At 46.7% G+C, this 26,817-nt stretch overlaps 1 protein-coding gene across 1 annotated transcript; it reads right to left on the bottom strand.

Moving 5' to 3' along the window:
* Positions 1 to 212: 212 nt before the first annotated feature.
* Positions 213 to 25,087, bottom strand: ECM1 (extracellular matrix protein 1). The gene is made up of 9 exons (XM_075331213.1): positions 24,973 to 25,087; positions 19,565 to 19,642; positions 17,645 to 17,710; positions 16,927 to 16,989; positions 14,691 to 15,031; positions 12,717 to 13,184; positions 11,930 to 12,150; positions 10,850 to 10,937; positions 213 to 827 (listed from the first exon to the last, which is right to left on the bottom strand). Exons 1-9 carry the CDS (start codon positions 25,034 to 25,036, stop codon positions 669 to 671), a joined length of 1,548 nt encoding a protein of 515 aa, XP_075187328.1. The 5' UTR covers positions 25,037 to 25,087; the 3' UTR covers positions 213 to 668.
* Between the last annotated feature and the right edge of the window lie 1,730 nt (positions 25,088 to 26,817).

Below are 26,817 nucleotides of genomic sequence, written 5' to 3'. Positions count from 1 at the left end.
AAAGTGCAGATCTGTTGTTGAACTACAAGTCTCAGAGTCTAGACACATTGCACTAAACAGTGAATGAAGCTTATGCTGAAATAAAGGCTTTTCTGCTGCAGGAAGTGGAATTAACTACTTTTGTGCTCCTCGGGGGCGGGGTTTTCAGTCACTGTATATATAACATACGGCTACATCAAAGTGTTTTATTAAATTTCTTTATGACAACTGTGTTTACAAAATATGAGCTTTATTGTACCTTGACAACACTTATCTTTTAATTATATCTCGATCTTCACTGGAAAATGTGAATCCTTAAGCGCTAGACAAAAAGTGGTTATAAAAAATGAGCCCTTGATATCCGATTCTTTTCCAACTTTTATATCCAGTTGAGCATTAGTCTGTGAGACTTGCAAAGCTACCGGCGCTAAAGTCTTTTTTTATCATATAGTGTGATAAAATAAGCCACGCCCATTGTGCCACTAATCACCTAACCCCGCCCACTCATTCTCAGCTCCGCCCAGTAACGCTGTTCTACAGCTATAATCACACATCACCCTACATTGCTATAGAGAGAATATCAAAACTGTAGACAAAAATTGCAAAAATATATATATGTGTCGCGGGTGGGTCAGAATGGGGCAGGCTGGGTTACAAATCTGTCCAGTACTCGTTGCAATGGGACTGCCCTAATCCCTCCTGGTTCTGTGTGCGACGGCCATGGACACACTCTGCAGGTAGTATGTGAAGCATTGCTCCCGCTCCGGCTCGTCTCGGCTACAGCAGTCCTGCGTGTCTTTCCAGGAGCTCTTCTTGGCTCCGCACAAAGTCTTCATGAACTTCCCTCTCTGTTAAAGGGAAATTAAAAAAATATTTAAATTAAAAAAAAAAAAAAAAAATTCTTAGTGTTTTTAGGCACTGAGCCTGGGGACCATTGGGAGCTTCACGTTTGAGCCGGTTGTTTTTAGGGTCTACTGTTGGCACTATTGATATTGGGGACACATTGAGGTCTGGCTCAAGGTTTATGAAACCCTTGGGCAACTAGTTACCCAGTGTCTTTCATCATTATATTCACGCCCCCTATTGCTCTTTGTGATGCAAAGTTCAGAGGAACCTTGTTCTTTGTTCTGACACCCTATTTAAACTGGTCACATGCTAATAAAGCAGAAGCCTCCAGTTCACTACAAGGACGTGCGCTGTATTGATTTCTCGAGCGCTCGTAAAACAAATCTTATTAATTTTGAGTTCACATGGCATAAGAGAAGGGTATTTTGCTCACAATTGCATTATCTATATTTTTCCATTGTTCCAGAACTACCTGCTTTAGAGTCTGGATCCTGGATGGATTATAATGACAACTTGTCTCTTCAGAATTCCCCATAGATGTTCGATTGGGGTCAGATCAGGAGATACTTGAACATTTAATTATGTTCACCCTGTTCTTTAGAGATTAAGCAAATGTGTGTTTTGGATCATTGTAAACGTGGGAAAAGTGCATGTTTACCAAGAGCACAGAGTAATGGCAGCATCTCTCTATCAATATAGAGCAGTACACCTGTGAATTCATGATCCCATCAATGAAATGCAGCACTCATGTAGCTCCAAAAGGACATTGCCACCACCAGGCTTCACTCTTGGCACCATGAATTTAGAAAAAAATGCACATCCACCAAGAGCACAGAGTGATGGTAGCATCTCTCTATCAATATAGAGCAGTACTCCTGTGAATTCATGATCCCATGAGTGAAATGTAGCCCCAACACCAGCAGCACTCATGTAGCTCCACATAAGTACAATGCCACCACCAGGCTTCATTTAGAAAATGTGCACATCTACAAAGTGATGGCGAAGTGATGGCGGCATCTTCTGTTCCAAAACAGAGCAGTACTCCTGTGAATTAATGATTCCATCAATGAAACATACCGTATTTTTCGTTTTATAAGACGCACCGGAATATAAAATGCACTCCAAATTTAGAGATAAAAAAAAAGGTAAAAAGAAATAAAAATGGGATCCGTCTTATACTCTGGTGTTATCTCACCAGAGGGGGGCCCAGCGGTGGTGAAGCTGGTCACATGAGGCAGAGGTTGTGCTGGCAGCGATGGTGGCGGGTCAGTGGTGGCAGCGGCGGGTCAGTGGTGGAGCAGGCCGGTGCGGTGAGTCTCCCAGTCTGTCCGCGGTCCCGGTTCAAATGATGGCGTCCGAAGCGGCATGTGCGCAGATGGAACTCTCATCCAAGAGCTCCATCTGCGCACGTGCTTACTCCCGGTGCCATCATTTGAAACCGGAACCGCAGATTGGGACACTCACCACACAGCCACCGCAGTCCGCACAGCCACTTGCCCGCCCGCACAGAGTGGCAGCCAGCAGGCCAGCCACCAGCACAGCGAGGCAGCCGGGACAGAGAGGCAGCCGGCCGCCGCCACCGACAGGCACCCGGCTGCCTGCACAGAGCGACAGGCTCCCGGCCGCCCGCACACAGCTGCACAGACAGTCCCCCCGGTAAGCTATATTCGGATTTTAAGACGCTCCCCTCATTTTCCTCTCAAATTTTTGGGAGGAAAAGTGCATCTTATAATCCGAAAAATATGGTAGCTTCCGACACCAGCAGCACTCAGCTCCAGCTCCACATAGGAATACGGCCACCACCATGCTTCTCTGTAGGCACCATACACTTAGAAAAGTGAATTTAGAAAAATACATGGTACCTACAGTGAAATATGCTGGTGACAGTGTCCTTATGTGGGGCTGCATGAATGCTTCTGGTGTCGGTATGAGTGGGCTAAATTATTTTGTTGGGATCAGGACTTCACAGGTGTACCGCTCTGCAGTAATGGAGAAAATGCTTCCATCACTCTGTGCTCTTGGTAGATGTGCATTTTTCCAACATAATGATCCAATAAAACACATCTTCTCCATTTTTTAATCACTTTCAACCTGTTAATTGGCCAAATGTCTTCTAATTTTATCCCAACCAAATACTATCCGGCAACCAGACCCTAGAAGAACTTGTTCTCGAGGCATGGAGAAAAAAGACGTTGCAATATGTCACCAACCTACTCATTCCAGGCCCAGAAGATTATATATATATATATATATATATATATATATATATATATATACACACACACACACACACACATTCATGGCATCTAAAATCTCTCTGGAGAAGTGTAATTATGGTTTAAAAAAAAAAAAAATTATGTAATATATAATATAATTATGGTATAATAAGGCTAACTTTTACTGTTTACAATAGGAAAGGGACTGGTTAAAAGGGAGGGAGTGGATTTATTATACCACTAATGGGGGGACAGCTTTTTCCTTTTTATATAGAGATATAAACGTTTCCATTGGTTTTGCTGCAATGTCATAAGTAGTGATGAGCGAGCATGCTTGTCACTACTCGGTACTCGCACGAGTATCACTGTACTCGGGCTGCTCGGCGGGGACCGAGTAATCTCGCGATACTCGTGCTTTACTCGTGGTCTTCATTTCTGCATGTTGGCGCTCTTTTGAGAGCCAGCCCTCATGCAGGGATTGGCTGGCAGACCACTGCAATGCCACAGCCCTGTTAGTTGTGGAATTGCAGTGATTGGCCGGCCTGCACAGCGTCACCGAGCCTTTATATCGGCCGGCGCGCTGTGCTCTGCTCACAGCTATTCTGACAGTGAGTGTAGGGAGAGTGTCGCTGATTCAGGGAAAGCTTTGCGGCCCTTTATAGCTTTTTCAGTTGCAGGGCTGCAAACAGTGTGACCAAAAGTCCTTCTCAGGACTATTCTAGTTGTATACAGGCAGGCAGGGTATAGCCAGGTCGGAGTACAGTAGCAGAGTCCTTCTCAGGACTATTGTTGCTATATACAGGCAGGGTATAGCCAGGTCTGAATACAGGCTAGTGACCAAAAGAGTCCTTGTCAGGACTATTGTAGCAGTATACAGGCAGGCAGGCAGGCAGGGTAGTGGTGACCGTATACCAGCCTTCATATCTGGGGCTGGTGTACACAGTGTAAAACAGTCCAGATAGTGTCTGACTTGTCTGTACTGTAATTGTCGCTCCCCAAAAAAACCTGTTAGTAGGTTATTATTGCGTCCGTGCTTGGTTTTTAAAACCGCACGTGTGTGCCTGTTGGTGGCAGCGTACAGGTGCACTGGTGTGCGTTTACCAAACTATTATATAACGCACAAGTGTAGTGTATAATACACGTCAGTCAGCAGTGGCTGATAGTGTCAGAGTTCTTAATTTTTGCTCCTAAAACCTGTGTTAGGTTATTATTGCGTCCGTGCTTGGTTTTTAAAACCGCACGTGTGTGCCTGTTGGTGGCAGCGTACAGGTGCACTGGTGTGCGTTTACCAAACTATTATATAACGCACAAGTGTAGTGTATAATACACGTCAGTCAGCAGTGGCTGATAGTGTCAGAGTTCTTAATTTTTGCTCCTAAAACCTGTGTTAGGTTATTATTGCGTCCGTGCTTGGTTTTTAAAACCGCACGTGTGTGCCTGTTGGTGGCAGCGTACAGGTGCACTGGTGTGCGTTTACCAAACTATTATATAACGCACAAGTGTAGTGTATAATACACGTCAGTCAGCAGTGGCTGATAGTGTCAGAGTTCTTAATTTTTGCTCCTAAAACCTGTGTTAGGTTATTATTGCGTCCGTGCTTGGTTTTTAAAACCGCACGTGTGTGCCTGTTGGTGGCAGCGTACAGGTGCACTGGTGTGCGTTTACCAAACTATTATATAACGCACAAGTGTAGTGTATAATACACGTCAGTCAGCAGTGGCTGATAGTGTCAGAGTTCTTAATTTTTGCTCCTAAAACCTGTGTTAGGTTATTATTGCGTCCGTGCTTGGTTTTTAAAACCGCACGTGTGTGCCTGTTGGTGGCAGCGTACAGGTGCACTGGTGTGCAATTTCCAGAAACTTTGATATAACGCACAAGTAGTGAATATACACGTCAGCAGTGCACAGCATTGCAAAATGCGCAAGGGCATTGGCAAGGAACAAGGAAGTGGACGTGATGGTGGTGCAGGCAGAGGCCGAGGTCGTGGGCAAGCTCTAATTTCGCCACAACAAAGGGCCACATCTAGTCGCTCGCACGTCCTGTCCCAAATTCTTGGGGACCGCAGCAGTACACCGCTCTTGAACCAAGACCAGTGTCAACAGGTTGTTAGTTGGATAGCGGATAATGCTTCCAGTCAGATTGGCACCACCACAAACACTCTGTCTTCCACACGGTCAAGTGTCAGTAGCCGTGATACTGCACCGCACATTTCTGAACCTGATCCTCCTTCCTACCACCAGGCTGAGTACACGTCCTCCTCGGACATTAATGATCCCACACTTGGACACTCGGAAGAGCTGTTCACGTTTCCATTCACACATTCTGGCCTCTCGCCAGCTCATATTGAAGTGGGTCATGAGGAGATCGTCTGTACAGATAGCCAAATATTTGAGCAGCCACGTTCTCACGAAGTTGGCAACGTGTCTCAACAAGTGGTGGACGATGATGAGACACAATTGTCAGCAAGTCAGGAGGAGGAGCAGGGTGCGGAAGAGGAAGACGACGTGGTGGATGATCCAGTAACTGACCCAACCTGGCAGGAGGATATGCAGAGCGAGGACAGCAGTGCACAGGGGGAGGGAGGCGTAGCATCACAACAGGCAGTAAGAAGCAGGGTGGTGGTCCCAGGCAGAAGTCAGGCAACCGTTCCCCGTAACAACACGACGACACAAGGTGCCTGTACAAATGTTAGGTCTTCACGAGTCTGGCAGTTTTTTAAGTTGGATCCAGATGATTCAAAAAAGGCCATTTGCAACACCTGCCGTGCCAGCATCAGCAGGGGTACCAAAACTAGCAGCCTGACCACCACCAGCATGATCAGGCACATGTCAGCCAAGCACCCGACTTTGTGGGAAGTACAACAGAGTCGAGGAGCAGTGCTTGCTGATGTCACTGCTACGTCTTCGCTGGTTGTGCATGCGAGCCAATCCTCTGTCCATGCTGCCTGCGAACAAGCCTCCTCCACTCCTGCACCTGCAGTTGCCTACGCAGAAAGAACACCATCATCAAGCACGTCCTTGTCCCAGCGCAGCGTTCAGTTATCCATTCAGCAAACCTTTGAACGCAGGCGCAAATACACTGCCAACACCCCACATGCCACAGTTCTAAATGCTAACATTTCGCGACTGCTTGCGCTGGAAATGTTGCCTTTTAGGCTGGTGGAGACAGAAGCATTCCGTGACCTGATGGCGGCAGCTGTCCCACGTTACTCGGTCCCCAGCCGCCACTATTTCTCCCGGTGTGCCGTCCCCGCGTTGCATAACCACGTGTCACAAAACATCACACGTGCCCTGAACAACGCTGTTTCACCCAAAGTCCACCTAACCACAGACACGTGGACAAGTGCTTGTGGGCAAGGCCGCTACATCTCGTTGACGGCACACTGGGTTAATATTGTGGAAGCTGGGACCCAGTCTGAGCGAGGGACGGAACACGTCCTTCCCACACCAAGGTTTGCAGGCCCTACCTCAGTCAGTGTTTCACCCACACTCTACAGCTCCGGAATGTCATGCTCTTCAGCCTCCTCCTCCTCCTGCGCATCCTCATCCACTGTGCCCTCCACACCAGTCACAAGCTGGAAGCACTGCAGCACTGCCTCGGCGAAGCGGCAACAGGCTGTGCTGAAGCTAATCTGCATAGGTGACAAACCCCACAATGCAGAAGAGCTGTGGACAGCTCTGAAACAGCAGGCAGATCACTGGCTCACACCTCTGAACCTAAAGCCAGGAAAGGTCGTTTGTGACAATGGCCGGAACCTGGTGGCGGCTTTGAGGCGAGGCCAGCTGACACATGTTCCATGCGTGGCCCATGTGCTCAACCTCGTGGTTCAGCGGTTTATAAAGTCATACCCAGAGCTGTCTGATCTGCTGGTAAAAGTTCGCCGCCTGTCTGCACATTTTCGAAAGTCACCTACTGCTTCAGCCGGCCTTGCCGGCTTTCAGCGCCGTTTGCATCTTCCGGCTCACAGACTGGTGTGTGATGTCCCCACGCGTTGGAATTCAACTCTGCACATGTTGGTCAGGATATGTGAGCAGAAGAGGGCAGTTGTTGAGTACCTGCATCACCTAAGCCGTCGGGAAATGGGTCAAACTCCACACATAACACCTGAGGAGTGGAGATGGATGTCAGACCTATGTACCATCCTCCAAAACTTTGAGGACTCCACCAAGATGGTGAGTGGTGATGACGCCATTATTAGCGTCACCATACCGCTACTCTGCCTTCTAAAACGGTCCCTTTTGAAAAACAAACATGATGCATTGCAGGCGGAGCGCGATGAGTTGCAGCAAGAAACAGTAGTGGGTGTGGGTGATAACACACAGCCCAGCCTCGTCTCATCACAACGTGCAGTGGAGGACTATGACGAGGAGGAGGATGAAGACATGGAGCAACTCTCCGGCCAAATTGAGGATATGACATGCACACCAGTCATATCCTCGATTCAGCGTGGCTGGCCAGAGGACAGGGTAGATGAGGAGGAGGAGGAGGAGGAGGAGGAGGAGGACAGCATGTTCAGTCATCTTGTTGGTCAGGCTACTGAAGTCCTGGCTGTTAAGAGTCTGGCGCACATGGCTGACTTTATGGTAAGCTGCCTGTCTCGTGACCCTCGCGTTAAGAACATCTTGGCCGACAATCATTACTGGTTGGTAACACTGTTAGACCCACGCTACAAGGAGAACTTTTTGTCTCTTATTCCCGTGGATGAGAGGTCAACCAAAATGCAGCAGTTTCGGAAGGCCATACTCACGGAAGTAGGCAAAGCATTCCCCTCACAAAACGCTAGCGGCATAGGTCAGGAATCAGTGGACAACCGAGGCGTACAGCCGAGAGAGGCACAAGTCCAATCCGCCAGAGGTAGGGGAACAGTCTTTAAGATGTGGGACAGTTTTCTCAGCCCCTCACGTACCACAGCCCCTGAGGTGCGGGGTAGTGCCACAAGAAATCCTAAGTTTGCCCAGATGCTGAAGGAGTACCTTGCAGATCGAACAACTGTACTCCGACATTCCTCTGTGCCTTACAATTATTGGGTATCCAAGCTGGACACGTGGCATGAATTGGCTCTCTACGCCTTGGAAGTCCTGGCCTGCCCTGCTGCTAGCGTTTTGTCAGAGCGTGTTTTTAGTGCCGCAGGTGGAATCATTACAGATAAACGCACCCGCCTGTCAACTGAAAATGCTGACAGGCTGACTCTGATAAAGATGAACAAGGGTTGGATTGGGCCAGACTTCACCACACCACCAGCAAATGAGAGCGGAATTTAAAGTTTGCCATGTACCTCCACTCACCCATGGGTACACTTCTCGACTTTGGATAATCGCTGGACTGCTCCTCCTTCTCCTCATGCGCCATCATGATGACCGTTACAATAGTTAGGTCTTTGTTTCAGGTATACCCCCAGTGGTAAATTTTTTCGCCCATTCTTTGCAGAATGGACATTACAACGACAGGAGACCCGCTCCTTTGCAATGGGAACAATGTTTTGAGGCCCTCATGCACGTCTCTACCCAGGGACAACGTGTAGCCTCCCAATTTTTGGCTGCCCTGCCTAAGGGCTATACTGAAATACACCCACTTCCTTAAAATGGACACTTAATGTTTTGAGGCCCTCATGCACGTCTCTACCCAGGGACAATGTGGAGCCTCCCAATTTTTGGCTGCCCTGGCAAAGGGCTATACTGAAATAGACCCACTTCCTTACAATGGGCACTTCAGGTTTAAAGGCCATCATGCACGTCTCTACCCAGGGACAATGTGGAGCCTCCCAATTTTTGGCTGCCCTGCCTAAGGGCTATACTATAATACACCCACTTCCTGACAATGGACACTTAATGTTTTGAGGCCCTCATGCACGTCTCTACCCAGGGACAATGTGGAGCCTCCCAATTTTTGGCTGCCCTGGCAAAGGGCTATACTGAAATAGACCCACTTCCTTACAATGGGCACTTCAGGTTTAAAGGCCATCATGCACGTCTCTACCCAGGGACAATGTGGAGCCTCCCAATTTTTGGCTGCCCTGCCTAAGGGCTATACTGAAATACACCCACTTCCTTAAAATGGACACTTAATGTTTTGAGGCCCTCATGCACGTCTCTACCCAGGGACAACGTGTAGCCTCCCAATTTTTGGCTGCCCTGCCTAAGGGCTATACTGAAATACACCCACTTCCTTAAAATGGACACTTAATGTTTTGAGGCCCTCATGCACGTCTCTACCCAGGGACAATGTGGAGCCTCCCAATTTTTGGCTGCCCTGGCAAAGGGCTATACTGAAATAGACCCACTTCCTTACAATGGGCACTTCAGGTTTAAAGGCCATCATGCACGTCTCTATCCAGGGACAATGTGGAGCCTCCCAATTTTTGGCTGCCCTGCCTAAGGGCTATACTGAAATACACCCACTTCCTTAAAATGGACACTTAATGTTTTGAGGCCCTCATGCACGTCTCTACCCAGGGACAATGTGGAGCCTCCCAATTTTTGGCTGCCCTGGCAAAGGGCTATACTGAAATAGACCCACTTCCTTACAATGGGCACTTCAGGTTTAAAGGCCATCATGCACGTCTCTATCCAGGGACAATGTGGAGCCTCCCAATTTTTGGCTGCCCTGCCAAAGGGCTATACTACAATAGACCCACTTCCTAACAATAGGCACTTAATGTTTTGAGGCCCTCATGCACGTCTCTATCCAGGGACAACGTGGAGCCTCCCAATTTTAGGCTGCCCTGCCAAAGGGCTATACTACAATAGACCCACTTCCTTACAATAGGCACTTAATGTTTTGAGGCCCTCATGCACGTCTCTATCCAGGGACAACGTGGAGCCTCCCAATTTTTGGCTGCCCTGCCAAAGGGCTATACTACAATAGACCCACTTCCTTACAATAGGCACTTCAGGTTTACAGGCCCTCATGCACGTCTCTATCCAGGGACAACGTGGAGCCTCACAATTTTTGGCTGCCCTGCCTAAGGGCTATACTACAATAGACCCACTTCCTTACAATGGGCACTTCAGGTTTACAGGCCCTCATGCACGTCTGTATGCAGGGGCATTGGTGAACCTCACAATTTTGGACTGCCCTGGCAAAGGAAAATACTACAAAGACTCACTTCCTCAAAATGGGCACATTAGACTCAGAGGCCTTTATGTCCGTCTCTTCTCAGGGACATCGGAGTGCCACACAATGTTTTACGTAAAATCTTTCATGTATTAATCTCACAAAGTAACATACATTAGCTCTATCTCACTATTGGGTATGTGCCCTTAACATTTCCGCCATGAAAATTCATTTTGGTGTCATTTTTGAAGGTTTTCTGGTGAGTCCGTAAAAATGGCGTAAAACGCGGACAAAATTGTTCACAGCTGTGACTTTTGAGTGATAAATGCTTCAAGGGGTCTTCCCCATGCTGTTGCCATGTCATTTGAGCACTCTTCTGAGACTTTTGTGACATTTTTAGGGTTTCTCCATGCTGCCGGGAGGTCATTTCACAAAAATACTCGGGTCTCCCATAGGATAACATTGGGCTCGTTGCTCGGGCCGAGTACACGAGTATCTTGGGAGGCTCGGCCCGAGCTTCGAGCACCCGAGCTTTTTAGTACTCGCTCATCACTAGTCATAAGTGAATTCCTGGGCACAGCAGGGCTGCACTGCCATCTAGTGGACGACTTAAGTCATTGCAGCTCAGTGATAATTGCTTTCTGCCCAATCATAAAAACTAGAATTGTGGGCAATACACCTCAGGGCATGCTGGGACTTGTAGTTTTTCCATGGCTTGTGTTATTTTATCAATCTTGTCTTAGCCGGACTCGTACCTGTTCTGCGGCGCACAGCAGCTGCTCTTCCTGGGGGAGGGAACAGCACATTTCTCTGAGACTGGACACCAATAATGGCAGCTGTTTTCTGAGAGAGAAAGGGAAAAATTAGTCAGGCGGGAAGTGGTGTAATCGAGTGATGTTCAAAACAGAAGTGTTAATTGGTAAAATTGAAAGAATAAATGAGAAAATCAGTATTTAGTGGCCGACCGTTGTCTTTACTTCTTGTACAGTTTTTGAAGGAGCTCTTAAAGTCATTAAGATCAGAGAGGAATCTGATTGGTTGGATGACTACATTTGCAGCCAATGTCGTTAAGAAGGAGGAGTCCTGGAAGTGAAGATCCGTCCCCTGCGGAGCCCTGATCTCACATCATCCGGTCAGTGAGGATCCGCACAAGCCTCATACACAGAAGATCTGGAGTCAGGTCTATAAGATGTTTGGAACAACGTCAAAATCTATGACCATGAAGACGTGACGGAGGCGGCCAAATACTGATGGGATTTAGATTTCTCCTTTGTTCCTTCACTTTGCATTGATCAAAAGCTACATTTTATTTTTTAAAGTATTCTTACATTGCAAAAGTTTTAGGCAGGTGTGGGATATGTGGCTTTGTGTGTACTAATATATATTCATTCTTTGACCAATCACTGCAATACCTGAGAGTTCCACTAGATGGCGCTAGCTACCGCACTCCTTATTACAAACGATCTTTCACTCAGGTCAATTAAGTTCTTAAAGGGGGGTGAAGGGGTAGGAATGGTGGAGTAATGGTGCATAAAAAACCCCCGAAAAATCTAGACTCCAACCATATGCATTGAAATAATGGGCAGGATACTGTAGATGGGTGTGTAGTGGGCGAGTGCCAGGGCCTACGTGACTGGGGAAACGCTGCTTTGATAGCGCATACATGTATGGCGTGGGCTTAGGAACTGAATCCCCTCCATACAGCATGGGTGCCAGCTGTGTTGTACAGACAGCACCCGTGTCCAACTGCTTTCAACTGGATCTAACTCCGATCACACCAGCTATGGTCTGAAAAATCAGATTGGGATTGTCGCACCTTAGGGAGTGGTACTTACTGCTTAGTTAGGAGCTTGGACTCGGAGCACAGCTTCTGCAGCCCGTCCTCCGTTACGTTCCCCAGGTCCAGGACCTCCACCTCTCTGTCGTATTCTGGGAACGGAGCCTCGCTGGCGAAGCAGCTGAACACGCTGCTCTGATCCCTCTTCCTGCAGCATTCGTGGTGTTTGGTCTTCACCAAATGCTCTTTGCTGCAAAACTTTCCAAGAATTTTCTTCCACTGTTTAATAAAAAAAGAAATGTCAGTGTTAAAGTAAGAAATGAGTTACAAAAAATCTTCAAACTTGTCAAAGCCTGTTTATAGGGGGATGAGAGTCCATTCTTTAGACAAAGAACTGCTTGGGGTGTTTGGTTAGCTAAGTGGATGCTGGGAGTGTCTGCATTTACTATGCAGTTATGTCTTTTACTATTTGCAATTCTATAAGGAACGCTTACATTTATGCATGGCATGACCATATTTCTGAGCACTATAAGATCTCATTCTCATTAATATTTTGGAGAGCTCTATAAATCACATGCCTGTATATTTCCTTAATTTTTACCAGCGCCATACAATGAATCCCAGAAACTGTAAATTGAAGTAAAAATTACTTAAACAGTCACGGTAAAACCAACATTAAAAAAAAAAAAGAAGCATATTGCCTAGCTAAAAGTGAATGGAGCTGAGCTGCAGTGCTAAAGATCGCCTATGGTCAGAGGTGGCGCTGTTTCCATAAGCAGCCATGTTTTTCCGATCAATATCAGATAGATGGGGGGGTGGTTGTTTGTGACTATGGTGTTACTGACCCCAGAATGAGCGCAGGCCACGTCCTCTGTCTTGCAGCATCTCTTGAACTCTCCCTCCATGCGCTGGATGGCTTTGGCGCGGCGCGCGTAATGGCCGTATCCATTGTCAGGCAGCATCTCGTCGGTGTAGAGTGGGCGGTATTTCCTCAGCTTGCAGATGTTCTGGATGTTGCCAGATTTGGGTTCTCCGGGAGGGAAGGAGAGGTCTGACAGCTGGAACTTGCTGTTCGCGTTTTCCTGGCACTTAGGATTGTTGGGAGGGCAGCCCTTCATCTGCCGACGACCCATCACAGGGGCAACGTGCTCATCTCTGATCTGCTGCAGGGCGGCCGAGGTGACGTAGTCCGGGTTGGGGGCCTCATCGCTGAAGCAGGTTTCTCTCTGAGATCCAGTTTTCATACAGCAATGGAAATGTCGCGTTTTCACCGAGAACTCTGTCTCACAGAAATCCTCTAATGTCTTCTTCCACTAGGAGAGAACAAAAAATAATGGATCTTGTACAGCATCCCGAAGAACCCTTTTTATTATTGCTTTCGTTTTTTCGTACGCAGCTCCTATGCAGATTTATGTGAATCTTTAGCTACAGACTACACCCAAAACATTTAAGCAGTCTAACCTGCATGTAGGGGAGTTAGCCATGATGGGTCTCACTATAGTGGGTGCAATCGCACATAACCCTGGAATCTAGGTGAGCCCCAAAAGGTCTGACGTTCACTACACAAAATCCAATACCATTAAAGTGTTGAGATAGTTTGGCACCCTGTATGAGATTTGGATGGGGGGGCCCAGAAATCTTAAGTTATGCCACTGCATAGGTCTGCGTTGGAGCTGTATACACAAAACGGTTTAAGAATAAGGGCCAGGCACAAGCTCCAGAGCCCAGAGATAGTCTTACTCTATGGTAGCCACCCTGTAGGTCTGTATCCAAAAACTAATCCCTTCTTGGTCCATGACTTATATATCCTGGTCATATGGAGCAGGCTCAGCTCCTGAGCCTGCTCCACATAATGGATGTGCTAGCCGTTTTATACAGACGGCACCTGGCTCTATTAGCAGTGATCAGAGCTAGATGGGCTTCCAGGGAGATCATTTTTAATCCAAAGCTGTAAGAACAGCAGGAATAAAAACAATAATTGGCTATGGAGGGAAGGGGTTAAGCCTTGCCAATTTGGCTGAAGGACCTAGTGGGCAGGGACTTAGAGCAGGGGCCGGGGAACCTTTTTGGTTGAGAGAGCCATGAAGAGCACATATTTTAAAATGTAATTCCGTGAGAGCCATACTCCTTAGGGGGGAGAGGTTATGGTGGAGCGGTTCAGAAGGTCCCAGGAGGCAGGGCAGGCAATGCTACAGGCTTGGAGGAGGGGGTGTCGCGGCTCAAGAGCGTCAATGTTTGGAGTGTCGGCGATACTGCTGCAGGCTCTTGGGGTGTCACGGCAGCAGGCGCCATTGATCTGCCGGCGGGCTGCTTTGAATCTCGCACAGTTGACGAGATCGACTTCAAGAAAATGGCCGCGGTGCATGCTCAGATCAATGCAATTGACTTCAAGAAAATGGCCATGTCTGCACATGCGCTGCCATTTTCTTGAAGTCAATCCCATCAACTGCGGGAGATTCAAAGAAGCCCACAGATCAATGGCGCCCACCGCCGTGACACCCCTTGAGTCCGCAGTGCCGTCGACCCTGTGCCACTACTGTTGCTCTGTTAAGCCATATGCGGTTTGTAAGATGCACCCTTATTTTTTCCCCACTTTTCGGGTGAAAAAGTGTATCTTAAAAAAAAAATACCATAGTTTCCGTTTTTTATTAAAGATTTGTCTGCGAGCCAGATGCAGCCATCAAAAGAGCCAAATCTGGTTCGCGAGCCATAGGTTCCCGACCCCTGGACTTAGAGGATAACTACCAGTAGGAGGCCCAATTTTCTTCCACCACCATCATTTTTGGACTATCATGATATGTAGTGAGTCATGTGCTTACCAGGTCCACTGCACACCAGAGTTTAGCAAGTTTCTCATTCTCACAACATGCGCTGAACCCTTTTTCGAGCTCATTAATAGCATTTCCTTGTCTGCTGAGATAAGAGTACCCCGTACTAGGAAGGTTGTGGAACCCGTATGATGTCTTAGGGCGATTCTTCCTGCAGATATTTTCAATATTGTCACCGTTTGGTCGTCCTGGTGGGAAAGTGTACAAGTTTTTGGTGGAGGAATCCATCATCTCATCCAAAGGACACGGCGGGCTTCCATCGCAAGCAGAGACAGGTTTTCTCCCACGTGGGCTAAGCATAGGTTCTCCTGCAATCCCAAAAGGCAGCTCAACTATAAAAAGAAAATACGGAGTTAACCACCTTGATCCTAAATCCATCCTTCAAAGCCTTGACATTTTGGAAAACCTCTGTCCCGTGCCAAAAAAGTGCTTTGACCACCCTTCCTGAATCCAGCACTGCAGCCAATCAGTGCCTGCATAGACTGTGTTAGCCAATCAGAGCGATTGTTTGCAGCACTGTCAATGTGACGTCAGTGCTGCAAACAATTTCACATGTCAAGAGGAGCAATGGAGAGTCATCACTTTAATCTGACCACTATGACAATGTACAGGTGTTGTTTCCTGTCACAGGAAGTTCTAGTCTAAACAAAGCCCCAGTGGCCAGAAGGAGAATTGCAAGAGGTTTCATTTTAATTCTTATGAAAGATTTAAAAATTCACAAATGCAAAAACAAAAACATTTGACACAAAAACCTGAATTTTAACAATAGGTCATTTTCTGATGATGGCTTTCCTTTCCAAGGGGATATGTCTGTTAAATTACTATGGGATTGAAACCACTAATCGCATGCGGAGATCTCACCACGGTGCCCGCCTACAGGGTAAACAAAGCCATGTGTGCTGTGGTATTACACGATGAAAGCTGACATACTAAATCGAAGCTGTTATAGCACAGGGCATACTGTGGGCAGCCAGGAACCAAGAGCACATAATACTGGGCAAGATTGATAATTGACTTGTATCAACAGATTTGCAGAATCCCGTTCTCCTGCCGAGCGTATCTGGTGGTGAACTTTCCAAATAAAAGCTCAGGGCAGCCTTCCAGAGCCGCGGGTTTTATATACTATGATTTATACAGAGCATATAAAGTATAGAGCTTCGTGCACTACATTATCTTTTGTACAAGCGCCCTCGATTTCCCTTGGTGTCCATAAGTAGCATGTCCTACCACCTCAGCCCCTCATCTGATACTGCACACTTGTCTGCGGAGTACCAGTATTCCTACACTAATTTTGGTGGAGTACCAAAATTCCTCTAAGGATTCCTCCACTCATTTTCGTGGAGTAACAAAATTCCACTGAGGATTCCTCCACTCATTTTGGTGGAGTACAAAAACTCCTCCATTCAATTTGGTGGAGTACCAAAATTCCTCCAAGGATTCCGCCACTCATTGTGGGGAAGTACCAAAATTCCTTTGAGAATTCCTTCACTCATTTTGGAAGAGTACCAAAATTCCTCCAAGGATTCCTCCACTCATTTTGGTGGAGTTCCAAAATTCCTCCAAGGATTCCTCCACTCATTTTGATGGAGTATCAAAATTCCTCCGAGAATCCTTCCATTTAATTTGGTGGAGTACAAAAATTCCTCCAAGGATTCCACCACTCATTTTGGTGGAGTATCAAAATTTCTCCAAGAATTCCTTCACTCATTTTGGTGGAGTATCAAAATTCCACTGAGGATTCATCCACTCATTTTGGTAGAGTACCAAAATTCCTCCACTCAATTTGGTGGAGTATCAAAATTCCTCTGAGGATTCCTCCACTCATTTTGGTGAAGTTCCAAACTTCCTTCAAGGATTCCTCCACTAATTTTGGTGAAGTTCCAAAATTCCTCTGAGGACCCCTCCACTCATTTTGATGGAGTATCAAAATTTCTCCAAGAATTCCTTTGCTCATTTTGGTGGAGTACCAAAATTTCTCCCCTCATCATTCTTCTCTTCAATCCAGATATTCCATGTCTTAAGATATATACAGAAGAAAAAAAAATACCATTGAGTGGAGAACTTTGGCAGGGAGCTGCACCAGCAAGACATGTGAGGGGGCAAAGTCTAGGACAGGTGAATCTAATTTTTATTTTCCAATTCGCTTATCTCCATTACTATATAATAAGTGAAATTTTGTAAGATGGTGTTCAAAAGTAAAGTCTCCTAAAGAGAAAACGGGTCTTACTTTCACGTTGTTCTACTTCAAACCGGGGCTCCACAATTCTCTGGAAGATGTCACGGTGGTCAACTGAAAGCAGAATATTATTGTTAGCAGTTCAACGATAGTTGATGAAATTGGTTTATTTTTTTTCTTCCTGATACAGAGCTCAAAAGATCTCCTAGAAATTGAGACCAGACTAGTGGGAGCTCACCACATTCAGATTTATAAAGCTCCCACTCAAGAGGTTAACCCAAAGCCTGAACATTATGTGACTGTAGACTTGTGAATCCTTACAGAGTGTAGACTGTCATACAATTTGCATACATGCAATCACATGCCAACTAGACGTGCACAGCCTCGGTGAATTGAGAGATGCCAGACACGACTAGTTGGAATGTGGCCGGAAGTATGCAGGTCACATGACTGCCCCCTTCCGACAGCAGAGAATCCTGACAGTGCGCACTGTGAGGATTGACAAGTCAGGAGTTACATAGTGACTGCAGACTTTAGCCCCAAGCCTGGACAACCCCCTTTAATCTCAGTATTAATGGGTTGCAATTAGCTCCCCCTAGTGGGGGCTGCAGATATTGTTTTTTTCTAGCTTGTACTTCACTAGAGGCAGAATTGTTTCTAAATACTGCATGCGCAATTTAGAGCCTTTCAGCTGTCAGTTAGTTGTTACCTATCCTATGGATAGACAATATCTTGCCAAGATAGGAATAACCCTTTAAGTAAATCTTACTTTCACGTTGTTGCACTGGAAACTCTGGCAGCACCTCCGTCTGGAAGACGTCATCGTAGTCATCCACTGAAAATGGCACAATATTCAGAAGGTGAAGAAACTCCTACAACATATTTCACAAGTCTGTTGATTTTAATAGGCCTGGTGTCATTCTTTATTTCTCCACTAGTAGTGCTGTAGGGAAATCAAACACCTTCCTCTGATTGCAGCTGATCTCTATGGTGAGACACTGAAATGAACTGGCTTTCATTAATCCTTTTATTTTGACTGCAGGAAGCATAAGTATCATTATATTTGGAGGTTTGGGTGGATTATGTAATATTTGTGGACAATAGTATCATCTACATTGATCTAAGGCCTTTATACTGCTTTTTTTTCACATGTAGAGCTCAAAATCTCCTGCATAGTGAAGAAATTGGAGGATAACATCCAGTCTACTTGCGGTCACGACTAGGAGCAGCTCACTAGCTTCAGTATACATTTGCATGTAAGGAGCTCCCCCTAGTGGTGGCTGTAGACTTTCTCCTATTGTTTTTTGTTCCCTTTTCCTAAAGAAAGAGTTGCTTCTTAATTCTTAAAAACCTCCTGATCTCTAATAATTGTGTACTTATACATTCCTAGTGACAGCCAACAGATTTGTGATTGCAGCTCTGGTTGTGACTTGAATATAAGACATTAAAGTGAATGCAGGATAGCCTATTGCCTCCTATACCGAAAACATAGCTGGAATTGAGTGGCAGCCGGCATTCATGACCCCGCTCCATTAATTGTCTATGAGATTGCCAAGCGTCCTAAACATAGAATTGAAAAATAGGTCACATGCCAGACATGACACCATTCTTGAGATTGGCTGAGATGCCAGGAGTCACCACCAATCATGTGGATAGGTGATATCTTGCAAACATGACACTTCTCGGATGAGACAGCCACTCACCCAAAGAGGGATCCCAGGGGGGTGTCAGGAAAACCTGTTGTTTCCAGTACGTGAGAACTTGGTGGGCTGCTTGTGTGTACACCAGGAAGGAGTCCAGAAGACTGCTCCGGTGGTTCCTCTTTCTTATAGCCTTCATTTGGGGAACACAGGAACCACTGGAGTAGGCACTTCCCAGATGAGACAGCCTTCCACCCAAAGAGGAATCTCTGTGGGGGTGACCCATCATGTCTAGGAGAACCTGTTGTTTCTAGTACGTGAGACCTTCGTGGGCTGCTTGTGTGTACACCAGGAAGAAGACCAGAAGACTACTCCAAAGGTTCCTGTGAACCCCAATGAAGGTTACGAGAAAGAAAAAACATTGGGGCAGTCTTCTGTACACACAACCAGCTCACCAAGTTTTTATGTTCCGGAAGCAGCAGGTTCTCCAAGTGATGAGACACCCCCACAGAGATTTCTCTTTGGGTGGGAGGCTGTTCATCTGGGAAGTGCCTACTCCAGTGATTCCTGCGTTCTCCAATGAACGCTATGAGAAAGAGGAACCACTGGAGCAGTCTTCTGGACTCCTTCTTGGTGTACACGCATCCAGCCCACCATGTTCTCACGTACTGGAAGCAACAGGTTCTCCTCCACATGATCGGACACCCCCACAGGGTTTCCTCTTTAGGTGGGAGGCTGTCTTATTTGGGAAGTGCCTACTCCAGTGGTTCCTGTGTCCCCCAATGAAGTTGACGAGAAAGAGGAACCACTGGAGCAGTTTTCCGGACTCCTTCCTGGTGTACATGCAACCAGCCCACCAAGTTCACATGTACTGGAAGCAACAGGTTCTCCTCCACATGATGGGACACACCCACAGGGATCCCTCTTTGACTGGAACGCTCTGTCATGCTGGAAGTGCCTGCTCCAGTGGTTACTGTGTCCCCCAATGAAGTACCCAAGAAATGAAAGTTATTCAATACTGTTTCCAAAAGTTAAGAAATAGGTCTTACCTATACGTTGTAACATCTGGTGCCTGGGCACCTGTCTCTGAATCATGTCATGGTCATCAGCTATCGGGATCTCATCATCTGCAAACATCAAGGATGTATGGTTGAGATGCCATACAGCGTTCACAGTCTTACCATAGAAAATTTATCAAAATATCTACTTCCACCAATGGGATGCCAGTGTCTGGAGAAAGGGACATTAGTGCCCCCCTTCAAGGCTTGTAGATCACAACAAACGACACCATACAAATCAATAGTTGATGCCAATACAGGTCAAAGTGGTGCTCGCCCCCAAACATATACATTGCCTTTAGCTAGCGACAACACAGTTTAACTTTACACCCAAAATTATTTTTGGCTCCCCCCTCTATACCACTATCACTGTAAAAGAATAAATGCCACGCTGTCCAAATGTAAAATCCTTGAGTATCTTTAAGGTTATCGTGTAATAAGGAGTAAGTCTGCAGATAACCGAAAAATGAAATCTCACGCAGCGTATCACTCAGGTACGAGCGATACGCTGCATAGTTTGTTTTTGTTTTTCTCATTTACTTGTAGACTTACGCAATAACCCTAAAAACACTCAAGGATTGTCCATCGTCACCACACTAGCTATGAATCATCGTGTAATATACAATACCAAACAGATGTTCCCGGGAAACTTCCCCAAAACGTGCAGCAGAAGGACCAACTCACCACTCGGTTCCTCTTTATTTTGTCAAGTCGGCATGTTTAGGATTTCTCCTATTTGTCATATTACGAACTGCCGCATAAGAGACGCTATCAATTTGATTGAGGGGGGGTGTTAACTTTTGCAATTGCCTTATTTTGGGTTACAAGTATTGGTTAAAATCTGGAAAATGCCATTCTATGGTAAGGAAAAAATAAGGAGAACCAATAAAAATTCATTACAAGTAGGCGTGTGAGTGCGCGGAGCTATCTAGGTCACTTATAAAACAATTATCTACACCGTCTGTAGTAATTGCCAATTATCCCTAAGTGAGTCATCTCTTCCGAATATCTCATTACACAACAGGACGCCGTCGGAATCCTGGAAGACATCACCTTCAAGGCATCTTCGTTAATGCTCCAAATGCACTGGTATGTGAATACTTTTGCAAAGTGAACCCAAATGTTTGTGCACGCCATGCTACCCATTTACTAATGTGATGTAAGCCAATAAAAGTAGAGTAATGCTGGTTTCACACATTCTTCCATTGAGTATGGACCACAGTGTGGTCATAAGGAGAGATTGTTCACATTTAAAGGGGTGGTCCAGTGTTTTGAATTCTTCCGAGTGCCTGCAGCTCTTGCACTAAAGGGAATCAGTCAGCAGGTTTTTGCTATGTAATCTGAGAGCACCACGAGGTAGGGACAGAGAGCCTGATTCCAGCAAAGTATCACTTAGGCCCGTTTCACACATTCGTCATTTTGCCGGATCCGGCACACTCCAATACAGTACAATGGCATCCCGGCAACCTCCGGTCACATGCTGTCATGTGACCATAGCTTTCCCGCGATGCCACTGTACAGTATTAACACTGTACTGGAATGTGCCGGATCCGGCAACATGCCAGATGTGTGAAACGGCCCTTAGTTTACTGGGTGCCACGGAATCACTTTTCTCTGCTGCAGAGCTCAGTTGTTAAGCGCTGTGCAACCCCACCCACAACACTGATTGGTTGCTTTCGGTGTAGTGGGGGCGTGGTTGGACTAAGAAGCACAAAGAAGCTAGTCCTGTAGTGATAATCTCCTGCTGATAAAACACTGATTGTCTTGAAACTGCAAAACACATTCCTATCTTTAGCGCCGTAAAGGTGGAGACAGTGACTCCTAAAATTGGTCATGCTGCGACTATTGGATTAGGGGATGTGCTGTTACTACTTGGGGTGATGGGGGCCTTTTGGGGGTTACCAGCCTTGCGTGAATGAGTCCCATCTATGAGAGTCATGGCTGTGAGCTTTGTTCTGACTACTGGGGGGGGGTGACATCTCGGCTACAGTGTGGTCAGGGTCATATAATGAAGTTATAGACTTTTTACCCTTTGATCTGTTACTGTCGGGCTTTCGTTAACCATTGGCGAGCTTTCCTGCTGTCACATAACACAGAATTGCTGAGTATATAAACACTGGGCTTTTCCACAGCTGTTTGCAGGTGGCTACAGAACAACAGCACTTGCTGGTTTCCAATGGGAGACCACGTGTGCGCAGATTTCCCCCTGCTCTGGAATGTTGTGATGGTCTGCAGGAAGCCTGCAGATCACAGAGGAGACATCATCTGACTATTGTACAAAGCTTCATGTTTGTGCCCCAGTTAGGAGCAACTTTACGTATCAGAAAATTCCAGAGACTGGATCAGCGGCGGTGAACTTTTGTTTTTTTTTACATTGTGCACTAAAATTCAGAGAAAGCTTATTTACATAAGTGTACCTGTCACTTGCCATAAATATATTTTTTGTTCCCCAGTGTAAATGTCGTTGTTCTTCTGAATCCAACGATGTTTTTATTTTTTTCCTGTGCCTCTCCGTTCCCGAGATATGAACCATTCTTCCTTCTGGTCTTTTTAGCCAAGTGGGCGTAGTTAAAAATGAAAGAGATGCAGACCACACTCACTTGATAATTCAAGATTTATGCCCAAGGACGAGGAGTGGCAGTCCACTCCTCTTCCTTGGGCATAAATCTTGAAATATGAAGTGAGTGTGGTCTGCATATCTTTCATTTTTAACTACGCCCACTTGGCTAAAAAGACCAGAAGGAAGAATGGTCCATATCCCGGGAACTAGAGTCAGTACTAGCTAATAGGGAGGATACTTTGAAAGAGCTGACCGAGTTTAAAAATCCAGCACCCTACCTTGCCACAGAGGTTGGCACCCTAAATTCCTGGACAAATGCCCTTTTTGTTACCCAATGTAAATGCCGTTGTTCTCCTGAATCCGACGGTGTTTTTCTTTTTTTCCTGCGCCTCTCCGTTCCCGAGATATGGACCATTCTTCCTTCTATTTACAAATGTAGTCTTTTTAGCCAAGTGGGCGTTGTTATAAAGGAAACGCCCACAGAAGAGATGCAGGCCACACTCACTTGGATAATTATTCAAAGATTTATGTAAAAGGAAGAGAGGGCCATATCTCGGGAACGGAGAGGCGCAGGAAGAAAAGAAAAACATCGCCGGATTCAGGAGAACGGCGGCTTTTACACCAGGGAAAAATAAAATGACATATTTATAGTAAGTGACAGGTTCTTTTTAAAACAGCAAGACAGTCATAGAATTTCCATTAATAGTGAATCCCTGGGTACGAAATGACAAGTATAACCTCAGCCTGACCCCTTCAGTAGGGCTGTGGTTACGTCACAGACTTAAGTGTTGTCCCCAGGTGGTGTAAAAGGACAAAGGAACACCAAATAATAGCTATACAAAAGTCAAATAAAGTGTAACCAAATATTACCCAACATTCCATAATAAAAACGATTAAGAATCTTATAAAAAAGGAATTCCCCGCCCTCCCATCTCCTACGAATACCGGTAATTAAAACACAGCGTAAAGATTTTACAATAACTTTTTGGGACGTCATCAGTATCAAAGACGGGGCCAGTAACGAATGGGCGTGTGGCCTTAATAAGGTAGGTCAAGTTTTAGGATGGCGAATTAAATCATTAAAATTCCATTCATGCCGAGAAACCTGTAAATGAGAAAGGACCGACGCCAAAGTATATAGACGGGAAGAAAATATTTTAGGTATCTGGTGGGCTCCAAATTGGACAACCATGTATTTCTATTGCTGCCTTGTAATACCTCATATCTCCTGTGGGGGGCACTGCAGTCAAGATGAAAACTTGCAGTTGGGTAGCATTGCCGATCAAATTTGATCAATGAGGGGGCTATACCTTGCAATCGGTTAGGCTCAAATGGAAAATCTCCAAAATTGGGCCAATAGAGGCTTTCGAGAGCCTCTATCGGACCGGGCAATCATCGGCTACTCCGGAGCTAAGTTGGTACTCGTAACGAGCAGTTGGATGTTCAGGGGGGTGCAACTCGAGTACCCGAGTATAATGGAAGTCAATGGGGGGCGCAAGCATTTTTACGGAAGAGTTCCCCATTGACTTCCATTATACTTCGGTACTCAAGTTGTGCCCATCTGAGCATCCAACTGCTCGTTACGATTACCGAACATGCTAGTGCTTGCTCATCACTAGTTATGAATACTGAGCACCCGAGCATGGTAGTGCCCGCTCATCACTAATTACCAGTACTGAGCACCTAAGCATGGTAGTGCCCGCTCATCACTAGTTACGAGTACTGAGCACCTGAGCATGGTAGTGCCCGCTCATCACTAGTTACCAGTACTGAGCACCTGAGCACGGTAGTGCCCGCTCATCACTAGTTACCAGTACTGAGCACCCGAGCATGGTAGTGCCCGCTCATCACTAGTTACCAGTACTGAGCACCCGAGCATGGTAGTGCCCGCTCATCACTAGTTACGAGTACTGAGCACCCGAGCATGGTAGTGCCCGCTCATCACTAGTTACGAGTACTGAGCACCTGAGCATGGTAGTGCTCACTCATCACTAGTTACGAGTACTGAGCACCTGAGCATGGTAGTGCCCGCTCATCACTAGTTACGAGTACTGAGCACCTGAGCATGGTAGTGCCCGCTCATCACTAGTTACCAGTACTGAGTACCTGAGCATGGTAGTACCCGCTCATCACTAGTTACGAGTACAGAGCACCCGAGCATGGTAGTACCCGCTCATCACTAGTTACGAGTACTGAACACCCGAGCATGGTAGTGCCCGCTCATCACTAGTTACGAGTACTGAGCACCTGAGCATGGTAGTACCCGCTCATCACTAGTTACGAGTACTGAACACCCGAGCATGGTAGTACCCGCTCATCACTAGTTACGAGTACAGAGCACCTGAGCATGGTAGTGCCCGCTCATCACTAGTTACGAGTACAGAGCACCCGAGCATGGTAGTGCCCGCTCATCACTAGTTACGAGTACTGAGCACCTGAGCATGGTAGTGCCCGCTCATCACTAGTTACGAGTACAGAGCACCTAAGCATGGTAGTGCCCGCTCATCACTAGTTACCAGTACTGAGCATCCGAGCATGGTAGTGCCCGCTCATCACTAGTTACCAGTACTGAGCACCTGAGCATGGTAGTGCCCGCTCATCACTAGTTACCAGTACTGAGTACCTGAGCATGGTAGTGCCCGCTCATCACTAGTTACCAGTACTGAGCACCTGAGCATGGTAGTGCCCGCTCATCACTAGTTACCAGTACTGAGCACCCGAGCATGGTAGTGCCCGCTCACCACCAAATATTACATAAATGGGTGAAAGGATATAGCAGATATATAAAATGTACAATTCCCAACATCTATGCCTACACTAGTAGAGCCTTTGGTCTTACCTGTGCGCACAGAGCAGATTAGCAGCAGCAGTGGTGCCGCTACCCCCAGCACTGGGCGTCTCATGGTTGCAGTCTGTTGGTGTCTGTGCTCCTGAATGAGCAGGGAGTGCAGCCTCTCTGGTATATGAGGAGCAGCCCCACACCCATGTGTCAGTGAGTCACGCCTGCTGCTGGGCCACTGCCCGCCTGGTCTTGTGATCTCAGCTGCAGCAGCACTTTCTGGTGTTTGGCTTCTGCTGCTTGACAATGTATAGGTGTAATGACAGATCCTGAGTGACTCATGGACCTGTGGTGGGTATTGCAGCATGCTGACGGGTTCCCTCCTCCTCCATTTACAGGAGGGCTCTGTGCAAACTGATAAAGACGTCTAAACAGAGGGGTGACATGTCACGTATTAGGCTGACCTGTGTGTTCTTGAGGAATAAGACCATTTCTGGTCATAATGTGACTTGTAGCCTGCACTTTCCCCTCTGTAGGCTCTCGACCTATAACCATACACAGCATGTAAAGACATGAGGGATTCCCACTCTTCTGTCTGTAGGTAACACACGAATGAGGGATTCCCGCTCTTCTGTCTGTAGCTAACACACACACACACGAGGGATTCCCGCTCTCCTGTCTGTAGGTAACACACACACACACGAGGGATTCCCACTCTCCTGTCTGTAGGTAACACACAAATGAGGGATTCCCGCTCTTCTGTCTGTAGGTAACACACGAATGAGGGATTCCCGCTCTTCTGTCTGTAAGTAACACACACACGAGGGATTCCCGCTCTCCTGTCTGTAGGTAACACACACGAGGGATTCCCGCTCTTCTGTCTGTAGGTAACACACGAATGAGGGATTCCCGCTCTCCTGTCTGTAGGTCACACACACATGAGGGATTCCCGCTCTCCTGTCTGTAGGTAACACACAGACATGAGGGATTCCCGCTCTTCTGTCTGTAGGTAACACACAGACATGAGGGATTCCCACTCTCCTGTCTGTAGGTAACACACAAATGAGGGATTCCCGCTCTTCTGTCTGTAGGTAACACATGAATGAGGGATTCCCGCTCTCCTGTCTGTAGGTAACACACAAATGAGGGATTCCCGCTCTCCTGTCTGTAGGTAACACACAGACATGAGGGATTCCCACTCTCCTGTCTGTAGGTAACACACAAATGAGGGATTCACGCTCTTCTGTCTGTAGGTAACACATGAATGAGGGATTCCCGCTCTCCTGTCTGTAGGTAACACACAAATGAGGGATTCCCGCTCTCCTGTCTGTAGGTAACACACAGACATGAGGGATTCCCGCTCTTCTGTCTGTAGGTAACACACACACATGAGGGATTCCCGCTCTCCTGTCTGTAGGTAACACATGAATGAGGGATTCCCGCTCTCCTGTCTGTAGGTAACACACAGCCATGAGGGATTCCCGCTCTCCTGTCTGTAGGTAACACACACGAGGGATTCCCGCTCTCCTGTCTGTAGGTAACACACACACACATGAGGGATTCCCGCTCTCCTGTCTGTAGGTAACACACACGAGGGATTCCCGCTCTTCTGTCTGTAGGTAACACACAGCCATGAGGGATTCCCGCTCTTCTGTCTGTAGGTAACACACAGACATGAGGGATTCCCGCTCTCCTGTCTGTAGGTAACACACACAGACATGAGGGATTCCCGCTCTCCTGTCTGTAGGTAACACACACATGAGGGATTCCCGCTCTCCTGTCTGTAGGTAACACACACATGAGGGATTCCCGCTCTCCTGTCTGTAGGTCACACACACATGAGGGATTCCCGCTCTTCTGTCTGTAGGTAACACACACATGAGGGATTCCCGCTCTCCTGTCTGT

The sequence above is a fragment of the Anomaloglossus baeobatrachus genome, chromosome 12 (genome assembly GCF_048569485.1).
Source record: "Anomaloglossus baeobatrachus isolate aAnoBae1 chromosome 12, aAnoBae1.hap1, whole genome shotgun sequence".
In the NCBI taxonomy this organism is placed as follows: domain Eukaryota; kingdom Metazoa; phylum Chordata; class Amphibia; order Anura; family Aromobatidae; genus Anomaloglossus; species Anomaloglossus baeobatrachus.
This window is presented reverse-complemented; position numbering and strand designations above follow the sequence as displayed.